Raw genomic sequence first — 27,742 nt, 5'->3', positions numbered from 1 at the left:
AAGATTTTATGAGGATCATACTGAGTAAAGATGTATAATTATTTTCTAAATTTTGTGGGATTTCAGATTCAAAAATTCCAGAAGAGTAAAATAGTCTTACAGTGTTTATGAAAAGATAATGATGAGTATACCATAAAACATCTGGATTTCAGATATGATTTATGTGACATGAGAAGTCAGACCTTTATCCACAGATGGCTTCATTTTTGTCTCCAGTGCTATTTTGTTAAAGGTTTATTTATCCTCCATCAAGTGATCTTTCTAAGGCTTTTTGGCATGTCTTTTCTAATTGGTTGAGAAATCTTCTTCAAGGAAATTAGTATCCTCAAGAATGAACACATTCTTTGGCTTATGCATTTGCTATGACTTAGAACAAAGGCAAAATATATAGGGACATGTAGAACTGAAAGCTAGAAGAATCCAAATATACCTAATGTCTTCTCACGCCACTTCCTTATTGCCTTTAATAAAAAATAGCTTCTGAATTGCAAGAACATTTTTAAGCCGCATGAATCAGTATGCTCCTTTAGCTGGACTTTTCAAGGAGACTTTTGAATGCTGAAATGATTAACAGTATCTGAAGTGAAATTGCACAAACTGTGTGGTATGGTACTAGTGGGTAGGAATACATATTGGTCTAGAGGGCCTTGTTGACTGCAAAATGAAAGCCTCCCACCCCATGGTCCCTCACTGATGGTCGGCCTGGGATTTCAGAAATAATTACTTACAAAACACTTATAAAAACAAATGACTCAACCTCTTCACTATGCTTGTTCCATTTTGAGAAGTTTGTCTACCAGGCTGTTAAATTGGGAGATTTGCCAATTTAATAAAAATATTTACTATTTTTTGAAGACCTCAGAGTTTTCTGAAAATATACTTGCAATTTTTATTACAAACCTCCTTGATGCTGTTTTTTGCCATGCATTTTTTTTACGAACTTTGAATATTTTAATTTAGTACGAGTTATTCCTGTAGAATAAAGCCTTTCATTGTAGCCCCATCTAGTCATTACCTTCTGTGTGTTTTCAATGGTGTGTCTGCTCTTCCAAAGATCTCCCTGAACTTTACACATTAGAACTGGCAAAACCTCATGACACCTGGAGTAAGAGCTGAAAGCCTTGGAAGGAAATGTTAACAAATAACCTCCAAAATGGAAATTGTGTGCGTTAGAAAAATAAAATTATCTTGTTAGTGAAACTTTAAATTAGACCTACTAAAAACCATTATAGATGGGTTTTAAGAAAATTACATCTGGAGCCTCCGAAAACTACAGAAAAAGCTGTGGATCAAAGAAATTAGAAGGCAGCAGCAAATTGTAAATAATATATTTTGAAATTATAATTAAAACTAAGCAGAGTCAATTTTCTGATGCATTGAACTATTAAAGATTTATAAGTTCTAAAATTTCAAATCTTTCTGAGGTAACTGCTTCAGTTGAGATAAAGGAAAGGTATCTTATTTGCTGCTTCACTGCTTAAACCAACACACACAAAAATCAAATTTATGATTTTTACTAATTATTATGTTTATTACAAAATTATGGTTAACTCTTAACAGTATGTGAAAAAAAGATCATTTAATGTTGTTTTAGTCTTTCCTTAAAACTTAGAGCTTATAAGTTCCTTAAACTAATTAATTTCAACTTACTGTAGCTAAATGTCTTCTGAAAACTTTAGGCTTAACTCTATGTAATACTTTCATCATATCAACTGATAGCTTGTAAATGGTTAACAGAATATTGAAGGAAATTGATTTTTTTCCTGATCACATTTGTATAATAAACATTTATAATGTGGTTTTTGAAAAAAATTTACATCAGAATTGTTTCCCTGTTTGTCAAGTGTTCCTTCCAGGGAGAGCACCAGTACAGACTTCTGTGTTTCCTCTAAGCAACTGGACTTCATTTTGGGGAGCTTCAGCAGGAAAATGTGCTCATTATGGGAAACACAGCCTTATTAATACCTGTGGTCCAAAGTGAAGATTCAAGGAAATGGGACTCAGAATGCCTCCATGCTATTCTTTGCTTCTTGCCTTTGGAAATCTTTGGGAGGCCCAATAGCACCAGACAGAACATGGGAAAGTAGGATTATGTTTGAAGTTTAAAACCTGGTTTTTCCCCAGTGGTGCTTATGTGAACATTTGTAACTTGTGTTTTGGTCGGGATTGAACAGTCTCTGTGTTTGAGGGACAGGAGTTGTGCAGAGCAGTTGTCTGTGGTGGGTGCATCCTGCCTGGGTGGCCATGGTCCAGCTCACCCACACAGCCCTACCACACACTTTTATTACCAGACTGTCCCAGCTCTATCACTTCCAACTTGTTTGTTCTTAGGCAACTTTTTTTTTTTAACTTTTCTGAGCCTATTTCCTCATCTTCAAAAATGAGGAACGTAGTAATTCCTTCCTAATACTGAGAATTAAATGAGATAAATGATAAAATCAGCATGTAAATGCCTATTTTTAAATGATTACAACTTAAGACTGTCTAATTCATATGGTACTTTGGAGAAATAATAGTTGCATTTTGGCTAATAGTCAAGTTTCAAAAGCTTACACCCAAATTCAGATGGCACACCTTGATGAAATGGTTATAAATGTTGAAACCAGAAGTATTAATATCTTTGTTCCAGACTGTCTTTCCAAGGTTATTTATAGTGTGAACAGCCTTGAAAAGAAGTGATTGTGTCTTCCCATGAAGCCAAGGACCGGTTTGCTTACAGCTTTGGAAGTTATAGATGGTATCTCCCACCCCCCCCACCCCCACCCACCCCCTAAGTAAAAGATGTCAGTTCCTTACACTCAGGGTTCTTCATCTGTAACACAACTCCTGGAGTTAAGGTATCAGCTGGTCCTCACTGTATCTCCCTGTGTGGCAAAGTGAGGCTCAGGGACTGGAGTCAGATACACTGATGCTCTGATGCTCATGCTGCCTCCTATCTAATGAGTGATAAAGACCCTTTTCCCTGTACTTGGAGTCTCATAGGCTCTGCCAGCATCTAGGAAACTGTCGTTCTTTCTTGTTATCTTACAGATAAGATATAATCTAAAATCTCAGATCATTCATAGTTTTTTTAACAGTTTTAGTAAGATATAATTCACATACCACAAAATTCAAAAATTCAAAGTGTACATTTCAATTGTATTTAGTGTCTTCACAGAGTTGTGCAACCATCATCACAATCTAATTCTAGAACATTTTCAACACCCCCAAAAGAAACCCTATGCACATCAACAGTCCTTCCCATCCTGTCCTTCTCCCCCTCTCTGCAGCCATGGTAGGTCCATGTTAGAGCACAGTCGGGGAGGGTGGAAGCAGAAGACCAGATAGGAGACTTTGGCTCTACTTCAGGGGATAAACGGTAGTGGCATAGAATATGGTGGCAGCAGTAGAGGTGGTGAGAACTATCTGTACAGAAGATATATTTTTAAAGTAGTGCCAGTAGGATTTACTGACCAGTTGGATTTGCCAAGAGGGTTTGCTGATGTATTTTCCATGAGGTATGAGAGAACAAGATGAGTAAAGGATGAGTCTACAGTTTGGGGCATGTGTAGCTGGAGATTGAGTTGCAATTAAGTGAGTCAGGGAAGATTGTTATAGCAAGTTTTGAGGGCGAGGAACAGGAGTTCACTTTGGGCATACAAAACTTGAAATGTCTGTTAGATATTATGGTAAGGTTGAATACGTGGTATATAATGCTCTAGACTGCAGGTGAGAAATACTCCTGAAATGTATGAATTTGAGAATTGAAGGTCATAAGACTGCATGAGATCACTCAGGAAGTACATGAAGGCCAAGAAGAGAAACAGCCCTAGAACTGAGCCCTGAGGCACTTCCACCTTTAGAGGTCAGAAAGATGAGGTAGAACGAGCAAAATCAAAGAGCAAACACACCATTTTGGACAGAAAGATTTCTCACAAGAACATTGCATGTATTACATATTCTCTTTGTTGCAGGATGTGAAGATAATCTTTTGGGAAATGTGTACTCAGACCTTGGTGTGATTTATATAATGAGCAATGGACTATTTGCTAATTTTGTTTGATTCCTAAGAAATCTAAAATGTTATTTGTTATTAAAAACAGTGTCAGGGGAAGGCGCTCCAGGCCCATAAAGGAGAACTTGATTAAGGTTTTCCAGGGAAGATGTGGAAAAGCCCAAGTTTTGCTAGACACTGAACAAAAGCAAACAAACTGTTGTTTAGTGTTTTACATCCTTCAAGATACACATAAGAAATCATTATATCAGATCTTAAATACCACATATTCAAAGATATATCACAATGGTACATTAAGATCAGAAGGATAAACTGAATTTAGAGACTTGCTTTGAAAAAATTTCATGGTATAGATTATTTATTAATTTTTGATTCTGGCTTTTGGCTGCAGGGTAAAACTTTGAAAGGCATTTATTTTTAAGTACAATTTCATTTCTGTATTTTCAAAGCCTTGCAAGTCAAATTTTACATATTGAAGGAAAAAAACTGAAGCACCCGCTGCATCATTGCTATTCATTTCCCCTTCACTATAAGGTGCCAGAATTCAAAAAAAAAATTTTTTTTTTTTTTGTAAAGCTAAGGTGGTGTCTTGTATGATGATGCCAAACATCTGGGTGAAACTGAAAAATATAGTTAGTCATCAGTGTTTATTACTATCTGGATATTTGATGTCACGGAAATGATAAATCATAATTAGCATTTCAATTTGTCAAACAGATGTTCATTGAAATACAAACACAACCTACTCCACAAGCTGGAAGGACATTTTGATGACCCATAATTGTTCTTTGGCTTCCAAAAGTTAAGGAGGAAAAAAATATTAACATAAACAATTCAATGATGTGTGAAGATGGGGTATGTTATTTTATAAATATGATAATTTACACTAAAATGATAGCACACTGAAATTAATTTAACCCATTGTGTTTTAATGATATTACTGACTGAAAACAATAGCAGGAAGAATTATAAATTATATTTAAGTTTCAAGAATAATGCATATTTTTGTCAGCTTTTTTTGTTTTAATTTTTTTTTTTTTTTGTCTTTTTAGGGCTACACTGATGGCATCTGGAAGTTCCCAGGCTAGGGGTTGAATCACAGCTATAGCCGCCAGCCTACACCACAGCCCCAGCAACGCAGAATCTGAGTAGCATCTGCAACCTACAGCACACCTCATGGCAACACCAGATCCTTACCCCACTGAGTGGGGCCAGAGATCAAACCTGCAACCTCATGAATATTAGTTGGGTTCATTACCACCGAGCCACAATGGGAACTCCACTCTAAGGCTTTTTTTATGTGATGTTGACATAGTAAAATCCTTTCCATCATAAATGAATATTTGTCTTCATTGGGCTACCAGGATCTGATTTGATGAGTGAAAAGATTTCTCAATGAAACTATCTTTGGTTGTCAGTTTGTTAAATGTTTGATATTACCCAACAGCTCTCTGTTGCTAATTCTTTAGAAATACTAAAGCTGTAAGAAGCCCTGGAATTCTAGGCAATGGAGGAAAAACACAGGAAGGCTTTCTAGCTATACCTTTTTCTATTTCCAATTTGAATTTTTCATTTCTACCCTGACCTTTATTTTATGTATGTATGTATGTTTTTTTAGGACCATACCCACGGCACATGGAGGTTCCTAGGCAGGGATCGAATAGGAGCTGTAGCCGCTGGCCCACGCCACAGCTACAGCCACCTCAGATCCAAGCCTCATCTGCGACCTACACTGCAGCTCACGGCAATGCCGGATCCTTAACCCACTGAGGGAGGCCAGGGATTGAACCTGCATCCTCATAGATGCTAGTCAGATTTGTTTCCACTGAGCTGCAGTGCATGGGAACTCCTCTACCCTGAACTTTAATTTTTGTGACTTATTTTTTCTTTTTCCTAATAACCTTTGTTTTTGAAATAGTCTCCCTCCTACTAAAAGGAAAACTTCAGGAATAAAGAAGAACACAAGGAGTACTAAAATTATTAAAGGAAAGGCACTATTGTTATAATGACAACATTTCAAAATAATTGCTGTGAAAGGCAGCATTCCTTTGGATGTATAGATTCTGGAATGTTTATTTTGAAATTGTTCACTACTTTGTTGACCTACATACATACTGCATCTCATTTGAAGAAGAAATAGTATTGCTAATGATATATGTGTACTTCTATAGAGATTGTATAAATTGATGATGATATTTATAAGAGAATTTTCCTTTTTCCTTGTCAGTGCTAGCATTTCTTAAATATACCACTGGATGAAATAGGGATCTACAGCTGTAAAGGAAGAGATTCAAGCACAAAACAAGGTGGTAAATCAGAATTGAGAATAAGTTAACTTTTATTTAAAACATAACATACTTTTGAGCCCGGTAAAGGAATTTTAAAGAAGCAGCAGTAGAGATGAGTCGTTAAGAGCAAGTACTCAAGCAAATTAACTGGAGGATGAGAAAGTCATGAGATAAACCAGTAAAAGAACTTAATTAATTGTGATCAAGAAGAAAGAATTAGAAAAGAAGGCAGTTTATCAGGAAAGAAGGGAATGAATATCGATCAGATTTTCAGACAAACCTACAAAGAAACCCCAGTCGGTGCTAATGCCAGTAAGAGGCCAGAGATTTTTCAAAACCAGCCCTCTAGGGATATACTGTAGTTCATTGTGAGTAAGGGTGGGCTTTGGAGAATGGTCATTGTCATCTCTGGCCCTATACTATGGAGTGAGATGCTTGGGACAGGAAAAGTCTGTGCTTTGTCCTCCCACACAGGTGATCAGCCCATTGGGGATGCCTGTAATTAGGATTTCAGAGATTCTTAATTGTCTCTCAAAAGACTGCCAGGGCATCTTTTATTGACCAGTCTGTGTCTTTCATAAGCACCTTATCAGATTTAGAGATACCAAAGATGGCAGGGATGCTGATAGAGGTAAGATATGAGAGGCCTAGAGAAAAGATACAAGAGAGTCTTAAGATGAAAGAGAAAAGGTAATTTTGGAAATGGAGAGACTGGAAACATTGCATCTGGTCAGTGACTATTCACCAGACTTACAGAACCAAGTTCCCAGCTGTTAGAACTACAAAAGTGACATAGATAATTATGACATATGCTTATTTTTAGTATTTTATAGATATTATAAACTATCTCAAAAAAGAGATTAATGTTAGCCTTTTATTTTGAAAATAAACATAGTATGGGGAAAGAAGAAATGAAACAGCCTGGTTGCCATTTCTCATTGGAGCCAGTTTAGAAAAGAAAACAAACAAACCAAAAAATTCTTAAGCCCAACAGCGACGTTCATAACAATTTTCCTAGTTTAACTCCTTTTCTTTTTTGCTAAGGAGGAACAGTTGTATTTTTGTCATTAATAGAAAAGGGAACAGTGCCTAAGCAGCCTATTATAAATTCTTCTGGGAAAGCATATTACAAATAATTGAAAACAAACCTGATTCTGTGAACTTGGCAGCAAATGTGTAACAGAAAGCAATTCAGCCCTGGCCCCTAGATGATTGATTAAATGTTTTATTCCCTTTACCTTTCATTCACGCTGTGTTTGTCAGAGGAAAGAAAAAAAAAGGAAGGTTGCAAAACAAAATCCACTTTAGACAACTTGCAATAATGATCAATGACCTTGAATCAGCTGTTTAGTCATTTTTCTCAAGTTTTAATGTTTCTGAATATTCGCTATTCTGCATGGCTTCCTGCAGAAAATGAGGCCCTGAATTTCAGCATACCTCCCACCCCCGCCAGCTAACCAACAACATGAGCTTCTTAGAGGGCATGGCCCTGCAGCTTCCTGTGGTCAGTTATTAGTGTGAGTCCAGCAAAGGAACAAGAACACTGTGTACTCAGTGAATCTACAGAAAACTTCATCTTCTGGTTGTGTGGGAGGAGAGGTCCCTCGGTGCAGTCTGTTTCTTTGAAGGGACTAGAGATCTGTTGGTGGTGTACAGATGTCAGGGGTGCACAGAGCCAATGTCTTACAAACTTAGTAAATAAATGATTGTGACTCAGTTCTGTACTGAATAATGGTAGGAACCTGAACTTAGGCTACTGTTGACATGGATCATATTTGTTGTTGTTATTGTTCAGTAAAACATGTAAAATTGACACTGAACCTCTTCAATGAAACATTTCCTTAAAATCTTGATATTTTTGAATGGTATCTAGCCACCTGTGCACATCCCAAGGCTGTGTTCCAAACCTAGTGATTCCAATGAAATTTTAAGCATGAAGACAAGACTTCCAAGGATGCATCCTTTTCCTTTTCATCTTTCTCTTCTCACAAAACACATTCTACATGTTGGTAATTGTATTGCCTCCTCTTTGGCCGCCCTTGTGTAGCACTTGGTCCCCTACTCTGTCCTCAGCCGCAAAGGCTGTCATGTCAGGAGATGGGACTACAGGCCATCATCAAAGCAACAGTCCCAGCATGGAGGTGGAGGGGGTTTGAGCTAGAAAGTCCTCTGATCTTTCTTTTTCAGAACTGCTTTTGTGAAACTGGATATGAATAAGGAGGCAAAATATAGGCAGATGTTTTACTCTTTCTTCTTGATGCATAGTCTCCCGCTGAAGTTCAACATTCTTGGCATTTTCAGAGTCATGTCTCCATTGTGGATGGGGACTTTGTCACTACTGCTGCCATTGTCTGAAGCTGTCCAGGTTGGTGACAGGTAACTACTGTGAAGGAGGAGGCACATCCTGCCTAGCAGAGAGACACACAACCATTTGTGTTATTTCTCTACCTCTTTGGAGAGTAACAACAATTAACAATTGTTTTTCCTGTGCGCCAGGCATTTTATATTCAGGTTGCATGAATTATGTGTTTCTAATCTAGCAAACAGCATAATAGGTAGGTATTATTATTAACATTTGCCTTTTATTGAGGAAACTGAGGCACAGAGGGTTAAGTCAATTGCCTAAATTTACACAAACAGTAAGTGGCAGAGCAAGACTTTGAACCAAGCAGTCTGCTTCAAAATATATGGTCTTGAACTGTGATTAACTGTTTGAACACACACACTACACATCCACACACACAACTATACAAAACACCAAGAATGGTATTAGTCCAAATTTTAAAAGCAAATATGCACAAACATCTTTGTAGTCTTACACACAGACTCATCGATAGTCAGATTTACAGGCCCAATGAGTAAAAAATTGCCCCAGTTATGGAATTATGAAATTTTATTCTGTAAAAAAACCCCAATTTATTTTGCTGTTTTTTATTCTTTGTGCAATGAGAAGTATTAGGATTGGAGAGGTAAAACCTGTAGGTTCTCCTTACCAAGTTAGGCTAGGTTTAAAGTAATAGAACACATGATTTCACTTGAAAAGATAGAAAGTTGATCAACTATAGATGTACAATTTGACGCTAAAGACAAAATAAAATGAAATACCACAGGAATAAAAAACATAAGAGATGAGTGGAGAATAAATAAAGATAATGAAGGAGACATTACAAAGTTAATAATGTGAAAGTAATAAAAAAAAGAGGAAAGAAGGCAGAAGAAGGAAACATTCATAGAATGTGTCTGTCTTTATATTGGTGGGAATAGGCAGTGGGTAGGCACCTGTCAGAGGATGGAGGGTGTGGGCAACCAGCTCGGAACTCTAATTTGTATACACATAGGTTAGGGATAATTAGAAATATGGCTAACCTAAGGGGCATGCTCAATCTTGAGGACCTTGTGCTATGTTCAAACCCATCTCTAAGTATTAGTATGTCTCCATCATTTAAAGTCTCTGACATCTTATCTGATATTGATCCTTTCTGAACATTAAATTAGTTGAGGTTGCCAGTGGCCACCCCAAAAATGCCATTCTGTATAACTAAGAAAAATCAAATTCATGTATTTTCATAGCTTTTATTTATATATTTGCAACACACAGACACATGCAGGAACACACACACCCACATATACATTTCTCTCTAAGGAACCCTTGGGTCAAAGAATGAGAATGAAAGAGAGATTGCATTTCTCTTTCAAGTACGCATGTAGGTTTTGTTCCAATCTAATGACACAGGATCTGGCACGATTTCTAAACCTCTTGCTCCAAAATTTTATTTTAATTTTAAACAAGTGTTCCCACACAGGGACTGAAAACAAAACAGGAAAATGTTGCTTAAGTTACCCTTTGTGCTGTTATTATATGGCTTTCAAGTGTACTGATTGTTCTGTCCTACCAATGTAGGTCATTGTACTCTTGTTACTTTTTTTAAATTTGGAATTTTCATTAGTAGCTCTCCATACTAAAGAAGAGCATATTAGTTGCATGGACATTTATTTTTGGTATTAACCTATTATTGTTCACTTCTTATAACTTGAGATTTTAGGACTTTCTACTTATTAGAATTTGCCATAAAGTGCAAATTAATTTTTTGCGTGCTAGTGTGTGGTTTTTACTTACTAAAATGCTTAAGTAAGAAACCTGTCATAACCAGTTTCATTTATTTTTAAATTTTTAATTAAGGTATAGTTGATTTACAATGTTGTGCCAATTATCAGTTTCATTTACTGTGATGTTACTGGATTGGCTCTTTTCTGAACAATTGATGCTTTAGCTTTGGACGGGTTCTGGTTCTCATTTTGGGTAATGTAGAACTTTGCTTCTATTTACCAGGAGGATCTCTACTGATATGGATTAATACCAAGATAGTAATCAGGTCTGGGCCTACTCCTTGGCTTATCGATCCTCTGTGCTTTAATATACTTCATTCCTACACCTTTGCAGGAGGCCTGGACACCGTATGACCTGGTAGTAGTTCCTGAATGGTGACTTAGGGCATAGTAAACAGTTTACCCAAAGAAGTCTAGAACGGGTAAACTAGTAGGATAAACCTGATCCAAATTCATGAAGAAAAAAATCAAGAACGGGGGAAGGTGAACAAGCTAGATAATTCCAGAGGAGCAAGAGCAGGATTATAAAGAGAAAATGAAGTTACAATACCAGTGGCCATCACAGACAGTATTTCAAATAAAGCAAAGAAATAATGGAGATAGGGCATAGAGAAGATCGTCTCACCAGTGGTGAGCTTAATGTTGCTAGAAGTCTCAAAATAGTGCCTAGATGACCACTATTATTCATTCAGCAAATGCCTACTAAACCTGTCTCTGTTAAGTATTGTAATGGTGACCTGAGGACCTCAGCCAATGAAGTTGGACTAGAATTAGAATACAGTTTAGCTATATGAACTTAGCCATACTTGTTACAATTTCAGTGTCTGTTTTTTCTTCTTAAAAAAGCAGATAATAATAAACAACCAATCTCATGAGGTTGTTGTAAGCATTAAATGAGGTAATACTATATGGGTTAGTACAGACAGATTATATGCAAGAGTGTCTAGTATTCAGCAAGTATGCAATCATAACCACAATTGTTTTTATGTGTAAACTCTTGTGTATTGCAAAAAAATTTTTAAAAATAGCTGTGAGGTTGGAACAGATGACTCATGATTTATTCTCTTAGTCTGTCTCTGGTTAAGGCACATCCAAAACAAAATTTGGAGCAAATTTTTGAGGAGAGTGAAAGAATTCTTATTCTGGAGAGTTTCCCCTCATGGTCTGCTCTGAAACTACTCCTTTAGGATTCTTTCCTTGCTGTGAATTTCAGATGATGTCTGTATCCCTATATAGTCTTTGCTCAACAGCATGAAGATTTAGTAATAACATCTGCATTTGATAAAAATTAAAAGAAGTACTCCCAAAAGAGAAGGAGAAAACCTATTTTGATAACTCTTCTTTATCCATGCAAAGATTATATACTTTAACTGGAGAAAGAAAAATATAAATGAAAAATTTCCAACTTGGAATACTTTTGAAAATTACTATTTGAAAATAATTATAAATGTTAAAATAGATATAAAATGAGCTCATGTGTGTCAATATCCTTTTAGACAAAAAAAGGGAGTGATATTTAACATTTAGTAATTATTTCCCCTTTTTGAAAATTTCAAGGACTTAGTTGTCACTATGTCTTTAATACATCATGACCAGTGGGATCTTCCATTCAATTATGATGGATTACATGTCACCCATCTGGACAGGTTTCAGATGAAACTAACCTAAGCTCAAAGGGCTTAGAATTAAATACTTTGCTGGATTGCTTTGACTTGTAGAAAGCAGAAAGACCACCAGAAGCTTTTTGAAAAGAAGGACCATACCAATTTTGAAACTTTGAGAAAATTGGAACTACTAAAACGGCTGAGGCTTTGCTTCTGTTTTTGATCTTTCCAAGACACTCAGTCCTTCTGTGTGTTAATTCCATAGTTGTTAGAAGGCACTGCCACATGAAATCTTGGTTTGGTATGAAAAATAAATAACTCTGAGTAACTCTGATACAGAGAGATAGAGAGAAAGACAGAGACAGAGGGAGAAGGAGGTACTCTTCTTTGACCAAGAGACAAGCTACACAACTTTTGGAGCACAATATATTAACTAGTTTCATTAAGAAAGAAGAAAAATAAAAACATAAGATGACAAATACTCATCAAAGAAAACTGATTTTCTTATCTACTGTAGTTTATTGATGATCATTGCTTTGACAGTGATGAATCTGTGTAAGTATTTCATGGAAGGAAAAGCTTTCATCCAGGAATAACAAATTCGATAATTATAATTCTAAGGAACAGGAAGAAAGCATTTAAGTTTCAGGGGCAATTGAAACCAATTAGGTGTCAAAAGGAAAATAGTTTTATAGGAGCTGCAAAAGACCTGTTAAGCCTAAGCTTAGGGTAGTCTTGTCAGTAATATAGTCATATTTGTTAAATAGTTCATTAAGCCAACATTTTCTTATATTCTTGGAAGAGGTTAGTTAAGGAAGTTAATGTCACACAGTCTTCAACATTTTACATATTAAAATATTAGGAGTTCCCATTGTGGTGCAACAGAAACAAATCCAACTAGGAACCATGAGGTTGCGGGTTGGATCCCTGGCCTTGCTCAGTGGGTTAAGGATCTGGCATTGCCTGAGCTGTGGTGTGGGTCACAGATGTGGCTTAGATCTTGGATCTCATGTTGTTGTGGCCTAGGATGGAAGCTGTAGCTCTGATTAGACTCCTAGCCTGGGAACCTCCATATGCCGTGGGTGTGGCCCTAAAGAGCAAAAAAAAATAAAAACATATATAACTTTTCCAGCAACACAGTAGTCATGGAAGAATAGTAGCTGTTTTGGTTTGGCTTGCAAACTTCTAATGATAGTGTGATGTCTATTAGAGACCTCCCAAAATAATTCAGTACACTGCACTCTGCATGAAAGGAAAATCTTTCCATTTCTGGGAAGTAGGAATATTGAAACACTTAGGATATACAAGTATATTGTGTTATTTTTATCTTCAAAAATGGCTCTACTAGTTACTTAAACAATTTCTTGATGATTTATCCAAATGTTGGGGCTACAGAAATTCTCATATAATATTTTTAGGTATTTGAATTATTACCCCTCTAATGAGATTTATTAAATTATGACAAATAAAATTTATGCAAAAATTAATGTACATCCAATAATGAAATTAAAAATATAGGCAAAATAGATACAAAGTCAAAATGTAAACCATATATACAATACAAAAATTGTGAATGAGTGAAGAAAATTAATTCATTGGGAATTCTATTACAGTCTGAAATATTTGGACACTGATGTTGATTTATTCATTCAACAAATAATTATTGAATCTACTGTGTGCTACTCACTATGTTAATCACTAAGACCATATTGTAAATAAGACAAAGTTCATATTACCCCTCAGCTTACAGTCTGGTATCAGACACAAACAAGTAAACAGGCAATGATAATAGTAGACTCAGAGAATTCATAGGAAGAGCTCCAAGACAGGCTGTATTCATGGAAGGGCAGAACTGACATTTTAACTGAAACTTTAAAGATGTATAAAGTATGTTGTGCTAATAGGAGCAGTAAAGAGACATAAAAGGTCTTTGACGAAAGTCCCAAAAGTGCGTTAGATCATAACACAAGAGGGGGAGTGAAAATGCTTCAGTGACCTAGAATGTAATAAGCATTCAGTAAATATTTTTGAATGAATGAGTGACTGACTAAATGAATGGATGAGAAATATTGAAGTATGCAGAGGTGGACCAGAAATGAAGCTTTGTCTGCAAAGCTTTGTCCACATGTGTTTCAAGCCTTCAGAGTATTTCATTTTCTGGCTGTGAAAATGAGCAGTATTAGAATTAATAAAAGTAATCATGAAAATTAAAGACATTAGTTGGAGGAAATAACAAAATATGAGCCAAAAGAGAAAGAAGACTTTAATAAACTGTGCCTGATATAACTGGAAATAATGGACTGGAAAAAGATTCATTTAATAATACCGCATTTCCTCATTAAGAACCTAAAGATAGAGAAATAGCTACTCTGAAATGTTTAAATATTTTATTAACTTGTATTGTAAATGACATGAGTTTTTATTTATCCAGTGTATTTTTATTATCCATGCATTAATTTTCATATATTCATGTATTTTCATATTTTTAAAACTTTAAAAATATTGCATTAATTTGGAAAGTTTTTAAAAACTGCAGTGATAAGAAAGAAAGGTTATTGGTCCGATAAGGTAAGGTTATTTTTCAATAACTGTTCAGTTATAGAAAATAAAACTAATGACAATCCATAAAGATGATAATACATTTAGTAAAATCTTTTCTTCTAGAAGCAAAATACTCTGTAATTTTTAATTAACCTTATCGATAGTTATTACATGTACATAGGGTTTAAGGAATCTACTTTCTAATTTAAATATATGCTATTGTGTTCTCATGGACTCTTCTACAGATAATAGCATATCATTTATGGGTTGGACTATGAAATAGTCAGAATATGATTTGTACAAAGAAGGAAATAACCAAAAGGTAAGGTCCATTTTGCTCTGGTTAAAATTAAGTTGAATAGTTCTTCAGTTGAAATACAATGTCGATGACATTTGGATGTCCTCAGCTGAAAATACCCTGTCAAAATGAAGCTTTGTGTAATAGAGAATAAAGTTAACGAATGTTTGACTAATATTAACAAATGTAGTAGACCTAGATGTAAGGAAATCTTGAATCAAAGCTGTTAATTCCTGATTTTCTCTAAATCAACTTAACTCAAAATGCTTGGGTAGAAAATGATATTGAGGATTACTGTCTTTAATTTCATTCTGTGGAAAAACCATACTCAAAGATTTCAACATATAATAACAGAAATATCTGATTAATTATTCAGTGAAATTGATTTTCAGGTTGGAAGCTAGTTGAATTTGCTATTTAGAATTTACATTAAGTTTCTTTATTTAAAAATCTTTACCTAACACTCAGTTTTATTTAGGTATTAGCCTATCTGGGAATTTTATCAGTTAACAAAATACAAATTCCTGAACTCTTGGGACTTTTGTTCTAGAGAGTGGAGAGAAATAATCAGCAAGGTAAAGAGGTAAATCATATTTATGGCATGTTAGTAGAAAAGCACTGTGGGAAAAAAAAATTACACTGTATTAGAGAGTCATGGAAGGAATTATTGCGAAGATCTCATCTGAGCAAGTTTTGAATGAAATGAAAAAGTGAGCATTGCAATATCTGGGAAAATAACATTCCAGCAAGGGACTCCAAATTTAAAAACCTGAGGTGAAAGCCTACCTGGTATGCTTGAACAAAGATGGCAGCCTGGCTGCAGCAGGGTGGAGGAGGGAAAAAGTAAGAAAAGAGCTCCAAAACGCCATTGTTTTCTCCATTGGAAATATCAGAGGGTAGGGGTGGGGAGGTGGCATTGCAGATAGTATAGGATCTGACAGTTCATTGTAAAAATTTTGGTTTGTATTGATAATGAAATAGGGAAGCATTGGAAGGTTTTACAGAAAAGCATGATGAGACCAGAGTTATATTTTATAAGGAATATTTATGTAGTTCCCCGAAACAGCTGCTAACCTCAAAAAAAATTGCAAGCCATTTGTTGAGGTCCCAAATGATGAGAGAAGAAAAGCTTTTGCTCTTATTCAAGAAATAATGACTTTCATGCAGTTTGCTAATGATGAACGTGATTGTGGCATGGGACTTGAGATGGGAATGGGTTTCTTTTGCTATGGTTTACAGTATTTTCATAAAGGTGACAGGTTTTACCTCTTGCACATAACCTATCGAAGAGGAATCTCTTTCTTTGCAGAAATTATTGAAGATCATCTGGCAAAGTAAAGGAAACATTGACCAACTTGCAGCATGAGTAAGAGTTGGCTTTGTTTGGTCTAAGTATTTTAAATTATTACTATTAAGTTTGTGCTTTTTAAAAGAAATACAGAGATTAAATTTATGGAAACATTTACTAAAAACTTTTAAAAAATGGAAAACAAACAAACAAATGAAAGAGCTTTTTGTTGCAAATAGACTCTAAGAATTGGAGCAGGAAGACCTGTTGAGATCATTATTTTAGTGCCTGGATACAAGATGATGAAATCTTGCACAGAGATGGTTTTAATGGAGGTGGTGAGAAGTGTTTGGATGCTGGATATATTATGAAGGTAAAGCCAACAAGATTTGCAGACAAACTGGGTGTAGAAAGAAGGAAAACTAAAGCAGGCAAGCATGACTCCAAGTTGTTGTTCCTAGATAGTTGAAAGGATAAAATTATTTAGTGGGATTGGAGACACTGGTGATGAAGAGCAGGCACTCAAGTTTGAGATATAAGTTTGAGATACCTGTTAGAAAGCCACATAAATAGATCAAAGAGGCAGTTGAATTCTGCATCCCAATCTTCAGAGGAGAGAGCAAGTTTGGAGAGAGAAGTGTGGGAGGCATTAGTGTAGTGTATTTAAATCTGTGAACTCTGGTAGTGTCATTAAGTATGGATAGAACTGATCCAGTAAGTATGATAAGGCAAGGACTGGGCACTGTGGTACTACAATATTAGAAAGTTAGGGAGGAGAGAAGATAGTTAGTGAGGGGAATTGACAAGATGTAGCTGGAGCAGTTGGAGGAAAGCAAAGACAGTGTACTCTCCTGAATATAAGTGGAGAAATCCGTAGTTTCAAATGCTGCTAGAAGATCAAGTATGACAGAGACTGAACATTGACCACTTGGAGTTCCTGTTAACCCCCCAGAGCCAGAGTCAGAACCTTTGTTTACTCTGTGCTAGAAACACAGTGGCAAATTGTTGCACTGTCACCTTTTCCTAAGCTTCATACATTTCACCTCCTTTCTCCAAACATACGCGTTCTCTCTTTTCCATGCCCCGAGTAACATAACATACAAGCGGTTGGGTTCATTTTTCAAAGTTACCATTGTGACTTTATTCTCCCTCTCTGAACTAATATCATATTAATCATGATTAGATATAAGAGGTTCTCATAAGTCTCACTCACTCATTTATATACACATTACACATTCTTTGACCACACCTACAGGTAGCTAATCTCATCCTACACATGTGAAATTATTGTTGTATTTCCTGGGGTCATCTTCCTTTCAAACCATTGTACCAACTTCATTGGCACCCTTAGAAACTGATATATCAAAGGGGATTTTAAAATGTTCTCAGAGCACCTCAGGTTAATTCCATCCATTTGACTACTCATTTCAAGTTTTCTTATCCTTATATTGATCCTTGAGTAGCCTTCATTTCTACCACATCCATTCACTCAACAAACTTGGGGAGGATATTAGGAATATAGCTCTTGCAGTAACGTAAAGCAGATGTAGTTATAGAAATAGAAAAACATAATAAGGGACTATCATCCATACTAGAAATTTACTAGTTACTGCATAAACCATCTTTAAATTATATTGTAATAATGAAAGTAAAAATGCCATAGAGGCATGAACTTCTTATCCATCTGCAAAGGGAAGCCAGTTTACATAGCATACTTATTTGGATAGGTGGAATGTAATATTGATTTAGTCATTTGGTCATAAAAATATATCTCTAATGGGTTTTTCCTCTATCTGTAAAAACTGATTTCAAAGAAGAGTGTAATTTTAAAATCTAAAAAGAAAAACGGTTTTCAATCAGGCTGATATTTTCAGTTGGTATGAATTCCTTTGACAGCGTGAGCATATATCCACCAACATGTCTGTAGTGGAAATTATTTCAGAAGATGCTAGAGTGCCACGGACTTCCCACGGCCTTGCAGCAATACGGTGGTAGTCTTGAGGACTGATACTTTTCATCTTTTTAAAGACAGACACCCTCTAGTTGTCACCCCATAGGAAATCAGGACGTATGCTAAACTATCCAGTGGACATGGAATTACACGGCGAAATGCCAGTGGTAATATCCTATCCAGTATTATGATTTATTTTGAAAGAGTTAAGAAAAGAAAAGTGTAAAAAGAAAAAAAAAATGATGGCAGTAAGCTGCACACAACATGGCCAAACAGCTGTCTGGTTTTATATCTCAGAAACAGCTTGGGACTGACTATGCTCACAAGAGCTCTTGGCGGAGTAGCTTGTTGAAAATACCAAAGCTGTGAGGAGAAGTGTTCTTTTGCTGAATCTTTTCTGTAGTTATCATATGGTTTATTAACCTAAATGAGAACATGTGCACTGTTTTTTGTAAAGTTCCCGTATGTATAAATGAGGCGCTTACTTATTCCATGTACAGCACAAATACAGTCCACCATAGTATCAATGCCAAATAAACCTTAGTAATTTTCAGAAAACTTAATCCTAGACATGTACTGATTTCCTCCTTTCATATAGCATTTTTTAGGAGCAGTCAAGGAAGAGCTTGAAAGACAGAAATTTAAGCATGAATTCAAAGGTGCTGGTGATTTTTTGGGCGCCAAAATTAATGTCTAAGGGGAACTCATTTTAATTGCTTTATGCATCTGTTTATTCCTTCTTTAACATTTAATTGATGTTAAATGAGACAATTTGATTTTAAACACATTTTTGTCTCACATACTAGATGCCAGAACTGAGGAGAATATACAAGATCTACTTGACCCTTTTAGAATTTTCTTTTAGAAGGAGAATATTTTGTATTTTGAGATTCAGTATGTAGGAGACCTTGCATTTTGTCATCCTCAAATGTTGATTAAGTGAATTTATTCTTGACTAAGTATCCAAGGTAGACTCAATTAGCTGAGACATTTCATATTTTTATCATGAGGCATTTTAAGTCTATTCTTTGTGACATCAGAATTAGTTTCTCATCTCAGAGTTTGCTGTATTTATTCCTCTAGCGACTCAGTAGTTTATTGGCAGTCAGTTTGTAAAATGCTCTCGGGGATTATCTAAATGCAGAATGTTAGGAATGAAAACACATATTGCCTCTCCTGTCAAAAAATATAATTAACACACATGATCTATCATCTTGCAAAAGAGGATGAAAATTCCAGCGGGTGATCTCTAGTCACAGTTCCCAGTGCACTTTCAGACTGTCGTGTTCCTGAATAGCTTTGGGTCCAGCACAGGACTCCTTTCTTCTTGCATTCCTGTCTCTTTTAGCCTCCTGTGTCTGTGTCCACATGCTGTGTGTGTGTTTTCGTCCAAAACCTACCACTCAGTTTCAATTTCTTTAACAATGTTGATTTGATTGGATTTATTGCATAGGTAATGAAGCATTTACAAAGTTCGAAAAAGTGAAAGTACTTATTCCTATCAGTATATTGAGTTTCCTCGTTCTTATTTATAGTACACATAATTCACCATATAGACGTATAATTTATTTAACCACTGATGGATATTAGATTGTTTCCATTCTTTTGCTATAACCAAAAAATTCCATAGAAATTATATGTATTTTTATATATCATTAATTTATCTGCTGACTAATGATGCATATAACATCTGTAGGATAATTTCCAAAAAGAGCAATTTCTAAGTAAAAATTTGCAATTTGGGCGGTTATTGCTAAATTCACCTCTGTAAGGGTCTGTGCCATTTTATGCTCACACCTGTAAGTGTATGAGAATTCCTGTAGCTCTTCAGTCTTGACATTGGGGAGTATTATTAATATTTTGGGGCTCTGACAACTTGAAAATATGGAAGAGTTTTTTAGAGTGGTTTTAATGAACAGTTCTCGTATAAATGATGTTCACTGTCTTATTAAAAGTTTAACAGCCATTTCTGTTTCCCTCTCTTTGAATTGTCCCCTTACAGCTTTTTTCTGTTTTTGTTTATGTTGTTGGTATTTTTTATTGTTGACTCGTAGGGGTTATTTTTGCATTAGAAAAATAATTCCTTTATCTGTGATGGAAGTACTTCTTATTTTAGCAAATGATTTAGAATTCTCTGCCCTCATGAAATCCCTGTGAGAGCATGTAAGCTTCATGTACTTTGGAAGGGGAGCTCCTTGACCATTTGTCCATTTTTTCATGGAAAATAGTATGATTAGATTAGATTTGATTTCTTCTGGTGTCAATTATGCTAAATTATTTTTGCTGAAAAATATATCATTCTATCCAGGTATTAATGTATTTTCAGAGTGTATTTTTCACAGGATGTATCATTTCATTGATAAAGTTTTGCCTTCTTGATCTATCAATTACTAAAAAACAGACAAAAAAAACCCACAACTTATTGAAATTTCCCACTGTAATTGGAGGTTTGTGCAGTTTTTCTTATAATGTGTCAATTTTTGCTTTCTATATTTTAAGGTTATATAATTAGATACTTGCAAGTTCAGAATAAAAATGAAATAAAGTTCCTAATGGTCTTGTTTTTGTCTGATTTTTTCTAACTTTTTTAAACTAAGTTTTCTGATTTTTACCTGTATACCAAAGTATATAATTTCAAGGAGTGATAATTTTCAGAAAAAAAATAATGACCTATTTAAGAATTTGTGGAAACCCCAGGAAGGTCCAAGTAGATGCAATGCCTTGGTACAGAGAGATATGAGTAATCGCAGTATATAGAGAACACCTAAAATACAAATTAATGAATTGGGTGTTCATGTGTCAAAACATTCATAAAATTCCTCAATTACTTCACTGCATTCCAGTAAGTAAATGAGACTGTATCTGCCTGACTAACTGGGAGAAGGGGAGCTTAACTCTGTTTTTCTAATAAAAATCCAACAAAACCACATATTTAACTGTTGGTAACCTTAATTGTTAAATTATCTCCCATATTCTATAGATTCACATCTCTTTGATCAATGGGCGACCCAGTGCTGATGATCCTTCTCCTGAACTGCTAGAATTTACTTCTGCTCGCTATATTCGCCTGAGATTTCAGAGAATCCGCACCTTGAATGCCGATTTGATGATGTTTGCTCACAAAGATCCAAGAGAAATTGACCCCATTGTTACGCGAAGAGTAAGTTATGATGCATTATCTTGGAGCCTGGGAATGATAATGCACCTTTTGTTTTAATTGTCTGTAAATAATTTTTAAAAATACTCTTCAGTGACTTTAAAATTCCACAGACCTTCCTTTGCTTAAGTCCAAGCTCTACCACTTATTAGCTGTGTAAAATTTATCAAACTTTCTAATACTTCTAAACTTTCATTTCCCTTTTGGCACAATCAAGATACAAATACCTGCTTTGTAATATTAATATTATTATTATTATTATTGTTTTCTTTGGCCACCCTGCGGCATATGGAGTTCCCAGGCCAGGGATCAGATCTGAGCTGCAACTGGGATGTAAACCACAGACGAAGCAATGCCAGATCCCTAACCCACTGTGCCAGGCCGGGGGTGAACCTGCATCCCAGCACTCCCAAGGCACCACTGATCCCATTGTGCCATAGCAGGAACACCTGTAATCTTATTTTTGAGGACTAAATGAGTTTTTCCACACTTTGATCTGTACTATTATAATTGACTTTAGGAGATTCCTCCAGGGAGTGCATGGGCTTTGGAACATATTTGGTTGCAACTCACACTAAGAAACACATTTTCTATCAAGAGTGCGCACACACACGCAAGGCATATCACATCACATCCTGATATATCTTAAACTTTAATGTGCACAGAATCAGCTGGTGATGTGAAAATGCAGGTTCCAAGTCAGTAGGTCTAGAGCAGTGCTGAGAAACCACAGTTCTAACAAGTTCCCAGGTGATATTCATGTTACTGGTCTGTGGACCATTTTGTCTAATCAAATAATTGCTGTGTGCTTCATTAACGAATCAGAAGACATTGTCCAAAAAAGCTCTGCGGTAGGAAAAAGATGATTCTCTGTATTATTTTATTTACCTTTATGAATTTTATATCAGAAAAAAAGGTTATAGCGCCTTTCAACAGATCACTGAAACCAAGAGCTAGCAGAGCGTTGTTTTCCAATGTTAAATGGGGATTTGAGAGATTGTGACATGGATGATGAGCCCAGTTTGCTGTGAGTGTTAGCTGTGCTTCCTGCCATCCATGCCCTGCTAGATTCACTGTTTTATGTCATCTCCCTTATAGGCTGCTACATAACCAAAACATTATTACCAAGTAGGTCAGTTCAGCTGGAAATTCATAAAGCAAATACACGCTAACAGAATATCTGCTATATGACTAGACATGGAGGTCAAAAGAGGATTGTAGGGAGAAATAGCTTATGAGACAAAACACCATTCCAGAATGACCATACTGAGGTTAGACTCTTGTTACCAGTTGCGAATTGCTGAACCTGCAGGCTGAATATTGAAAGGCAGTGCTTTTCACAACTCCTAAGTACCCCTCACATTTTCTCTTCTCATTACCCACACCTCACTTCTCCATCATTACAGAAAAACTTTTAAAGTTTTACATCCCATACAACACATTTTAGTGCCCTGTATTTTCCAAACCTGAAATAATTTTACTTTGTACTGTATTGTAAATTGTGTTATGCAAAACTAATCATTATTTAACAGCAAAGTTTAGATTTCCCACTGATTTAAAAAAAATCGTTTATTTTTAATTTTTGCATGACTTAAAAAATATATACTACGGAATAATTTTGAAGTGAAATTTAATCTTTGCTGACAGTATATCTATCAAAGAAAAAATCAATGGAAATAAATATGTTCCTTTTATCATCTTTTACAGAGGCAGAGAGGCGGTTGGGGTGCACATCTATTATTTATAACTTCATTGTAAATAAACCTTTAAAATAGTGCAGTAAATTCAACATATAAATATGGTTTTTAAAAGGACTCAAGTTCAGTAAACACTGCATATAAATATAAACATAAAAATAGGATATTGAATTTTAGCTCCTCTTCATGACTCAAAAAATGAAGCATTATACATTTATATTTAAAACAAACCTCAATTTTAAAAACATTTACAAAACTACTGTATCAGCGTTCTGAGCAGCTCTCTCTATTTGTATCTGCCTTATTAGGTTATGAAGTTAGCAAGTAGCAAACTTTTATGTTCGCTAAACTTCCTACCAAGTTACATTAGTATAAGATCAAAGTATACCACATAGGGTAAAGTAATACAAATATTATAAAGGATGTTATATGGAAACAATAAACACAAACAAAAAGAAAAAAATTTAAAAGAAGTAGATGGAAAAAGGGAAGTCTTAGCCAGGGAACTTAGATCTGTGTCTACGTACTTATTCTCACTAAATGTGTGGGAGTTTTTTAATGTAAGTAATTGGAATAAGAGAATTATCTACCACTGAGATTCCATAAGATAATGTGAAGTACTCTTACAACTATAAAATGTTCTATACAAATTAATTAAAATTTAAAAATAGCCCAGTTCTATAATTATTAATAATCTTTTAAAAATAGATGGATAGATGAAAATAATTAGAAACATAGTTCTACATTAACTCAGGAAAGTCATTGCATGCCCAGTTTAATAATGAAAAAAACGTGTTCCACACATCTAGTTTACTCCTTACATTACATTAAATCAAACGTGTAGGTAATTACTTTTCATTTCCTTCTTGATATGGTTAAGAAGTGTGTTGTTATGAGCGTGATTTCCCCTAAATTTGTTGATTCCTTTCAAATCCGTCAAGTAAAACAGTCTGCATATAAATCACTGAAGTTCCTGTAATGACAATAAAAGACGTTTTCTTTTATTTCAACTTTTATGAAGAATTATTGTCCTTGCTCCTCCCACCCCATAACAATTTGCTCTCAATAATAAGTACTCCAGTACGGACTCTGGGCTGTCCACAAGAAAGAACATTCTAAAATGCCCACCAAACGTAAATTAGAGGCATTTTGTCTTTGAGGCTATGGTTGCAATGTGAGGACTTACTTGTGCTTCAAACTAAGGATACAGACAGAAAGCCAAGTTCTTAACTGAATGTTCCCTTTGTTACTTTCACCTTGCAGTCTTCTTAACAGGATTTCTCTCTGGATTGCTTTTTGCAGTATTACTACTCCATCAAGGATATTTCGGTTGGAGGGATGTGCATCTGCTATGGTCATGCCAGGGCTTGTCCACTTGATCCAGTGACAAATGTATGTATATTTATAGGATGCTTAGGGAAAATGAAGCTCTGAACTGTAAAATGCTTCATGAGAAACTTTGCTGGCAGGGGCGCTGTGAATGGGTGTCAGGTCCCCACTTAGATGGTGTAACAGAAAGCCATGCCGGGTGAAATAGAGCTGGCAGTTAGGATGATAGACTTTGAAGGCAGGCATCACAGTATCAGAAAACAGATTAGTTTTTTCCAAAAAGGCTCCAAACCGGTCTATCTATTTTGAAACCTCTCTAGCTATGACAGCCTGCTTTATGATTTAGCTTTAGAAAATGCCTGCTATCAATCGACCTAACCCTTTCTTTTAAGAATTTTCATCAGAAAATTAATGCAAACAAATGAAAAATGTGCATGAGTAAATATAAATGACCATGGAACAGGAAGCTGAGGTAGGACAGAGGCAGTAAGGAGTACAGTGGAAGAGAGTATTCAAGAGAGTGTTGAAAACACTGGAATGGTTTGGGGTTGAATTTTTCATTAATGACATTGTATTAAGTGAACATAACTGAAAAACAGAAGATGGATGAGCATCTGTTTTTCTGTCATAAACAAACTGGTGAAACACAAAAATCATGTACTGTATAACATATGGAAGAAATATATTGAGTAGTAAGAACAGTGAATATAGCTACCTACGTAAAGTTTTTTTTTTTCCTGTGAAAACTGATACAAATGGTATTTTTCTCAAAACTAGTTTTCTGACTAATGCATCATAGAGTTCCCTCCTAGAGAAGATTCAAAACCCTGGCTTTTTTTTCTGGGCAAGGTTTTGGTGCTGCTCTCTGCAGGGTGTGGGCACTATTTATCGTGAGTACTGATAAGCAGTATTTCCCAAGCTTTGAAAGCCCGCAGGGCAGCCTTAGAGGGCCAGTTCCATGCAATGAAACAAGACTGTACTTTAAACACACACAGACAGGAGATTTTGGGCTTGGGGTATTAGATTTCTGCTATATCCGTGGCCCTCCATGCCTAGGAATCTACTCTCTCACCAATTCCTGCAGCAGATGTTAATAGTACTTGGAGGAAAGCCTTACAATGGATTAATCCAACCCAGAAAATCTGTGGATCTCGGGAATCAGAGAAAGGATTTCAGTCTTCAAGACCACTCCTAAGTGGGACTCTGCTCTTTTCTACTTTTGAGCTCAGTAATACCAGAACCAACCCAGACCTCCCTCCCTAGGCTGTGTTGATCAAATATACCCACTCCCAAGGCTGGCACCTTTTCCTTCCCAGACTAACAAGAGTTTTGCATTTGGGAATATAGTCCCAGTGTTTTTTTCTTCTCTCCATTCTGTTATTCAGGGAAAGCTCCTCACTTATGGTTCCAAAGAATGCTGAAAGGATGCTCCCCCCCCATTTTTTGTTTTTTCCCTAGAAATCCCGCTGTGAATGCGAGCATAACACGTGTGGTGATAGCTGTGATCAGTGCTGTCCTGGATTCCATCAGAAACCTTGGCGAGCAGGCACTTTCCTGACCAAAACTGAATGTGAAGGTATGTTCCTGAGAGGCAAGCAACATTCATAATTTTTCCTTTCCAGGGACACAGTTGATATAAACATGTGCTCATTCTAGGTGTGCACAAATTTCCAGTGCATACATTTTATCCAAGGCAGTCACTGGTAAGCTCTTTTACACTCTTGTTTTAGAGTGTTTAAGTCTTTTTTTTTTTAATTCAACAAATATTTGCCATAACCCATGAATTTACACCTAGGTGACGATTATGAGAAATACATAAAAGCATAAAATACACTTACGGTCATCAGGGCCAATCTGCAGCTTATAGTATAATAGAAATATAGAAATGTGAACAAACATCCAGGAAAAACCTAGCAGATGTAGGGATTAACTTTCTAAACATACATGTTTATAAAATAGTTGTGAAACCAGTATAGCTCAAGATCCTTCTGTCTATTCCCTTTGTAGTTCCTCCCCTAGTAAATAGCTTTTGAATACCACCCATCATCTAATAAATGGGAGAAAAGGCAGAAGGGAGAAATCAGACCCTATAGGTTTGAGTCAGTTTATTATCTGGGAAAAAAAAGGACCCTGATTCTTTAGTTGTATTTACTAAAGGGTAGTGTTTGGAGGCAGTAGCTGGGAAGAATAGGAGAGTGAAAGTTAGAGGGAAGGCAAGAAATCAAGTTAGGGAAAAAAGGGGATTTACTTGAATAATAAGCATTAATATTTTAAATGTGTGGTTAAATGGCCTCAGGTGGCCAACAAGCACATGAAAAAATGCTCACCATCACTGGTTATCAGAGAAATGCAAATCAAAACTACCATGAGATACCAGCTCACACCAGTCAGAATGGCCATCATTAATAAGTCCACAAAGAACAAATGCTGGAAGGTGTGTGGAGAAGAGGGAACCCTCCTGCATTGTTGGTGGGAATGGAAGCCAGTATAACCACTATGGAGAACAGTATGGAGGTACCTTAGAAAACTATACATGGAACTACCATATGACCCAGCAATCCTATTCTTGGGCATATATCCAGACAGAACTCTCCTTGAAAAAGACACATGCACCCACATGTTCATTGCAGCACTATTCACAGCAGCCGAGACATGGAAACAATCTAAATGTCCATTGAAAGATGAATGGATTAAGAAGATGCAGTATATATACACAATGGAATACTCCTCAACCATAAAAAAGAATGAAATAATGCCATTTGCAGCAACATGGGTGGAACTAGAGACTCTCATGATGAGTGAAGTAAGTCAGAAAGAGAAAGACAAATACCATATGATATCACTTATATCTGGAATCTAATATTTGGCACAAACGAACTTTTCCACAGAAAAGAAAATCATGGACATGGAGAACAGACTTGTGGTTGCCAAGGGGGAGGGGGAGGGGTGAGATGGATTGGGAATTTGGGATTAATAGATGCAAACTATTGCCTTTGGAATGAATAAGCAATGAGATCCTGCTGTATAGCACTGGGAGCTATATCTGGTCACTTATGATGGAACATGATAATGTGAGAAAAAAGAATGTATACATGTATGTGTAACTGGGTCACCTTGCTGTACAGTAGAAAGGTGATAGTACACTATAAACCAGTTATAATGAAAAAAAAATATCATTATAAAATGAAAAAAATGGCATCAGTGACAATCATTAACATAAGCTATGCTATAGTAATTACTGGACAGTGACAACCAAGAAAAAAAGCCAGTAATGAAAAATAATAAAAACAACTGGCTATGCAAACATGTGCCAACATGTACTCATTTGTACTTTAATATTATCACTTTTGAAGACAACCCATATGTCCAGTTTCTTCTGAAGGGAAATACCTGAGAAAGGTAGCAGATGACTTTGTAGCCTAATATCGTCAACTGTCCCAACATGGTGACAGGGATGCTAGAGGAACTTGTGTATCTGGAGATCTGCT

At 35.8% G+C, this 27,742-nt stretch overlaps 1 protein-coding gene across 3 annotated transcripts in view; it reads left to right on the top strand.

Annotated features, from left to right (window-relative positions):
- The window catches only part of LAMA2 (laminin subunit alpha 2), a 592,018-nt gene that overhangs the window by 215,169 nt on the left and 349,107 nt on the right, over nucleotides 1-27,742 (top strand). For all 3 annotated transcript variants that reach the window (XR_014803693.1, XM_084956512.1, XM_084956505.1), the window contains exons 5-7: nucleotides 21,052-21,231; nucleotides 24,228-24,317; nucleotides 25,713-25,830. Coding sequence is in view for 2 of the 3 variants with exons in the window: in XM_084956512.1 (XP_084812638.1) it covers nucleotides 21,052-21,231; nucleotides 24,228-24,317; nucleotides 25,713-25,830 (388 nt within the window). In the remaining variant the exon portion in view is untranslated. The remainder of the gene's footprint in view (nucleotides 1-21,051; nucleotides 21,232-24,227; nucleotides 24,318-25,712; nucleotides 25,831-27,742) is intronic.

The sequence above is a fragment of the Sus scrofa genome, chromosome 1 (genome assembly GCF_054392235.1).
Source record: "Sus scrofa isolate SSC_HxYL_T2T_F1_AM1 chromosome 1, Sscrofa_HxYL_maternal_Yorkshire_Landrace_v2.0, whole genome shotgun sequence".
In the NCBI taxonomy this organism is placed as follows: Eukaryota; Metazoa; Chordata; class Mammalia; order Artiodactyla; family Suidae; genus Sus; species Sus scrofa.
The sequence above is the reverse complement of the archived record's forward strand: the minus strand, read 5'-3'. Positions and strand labels throughout refer to the sequence as shown.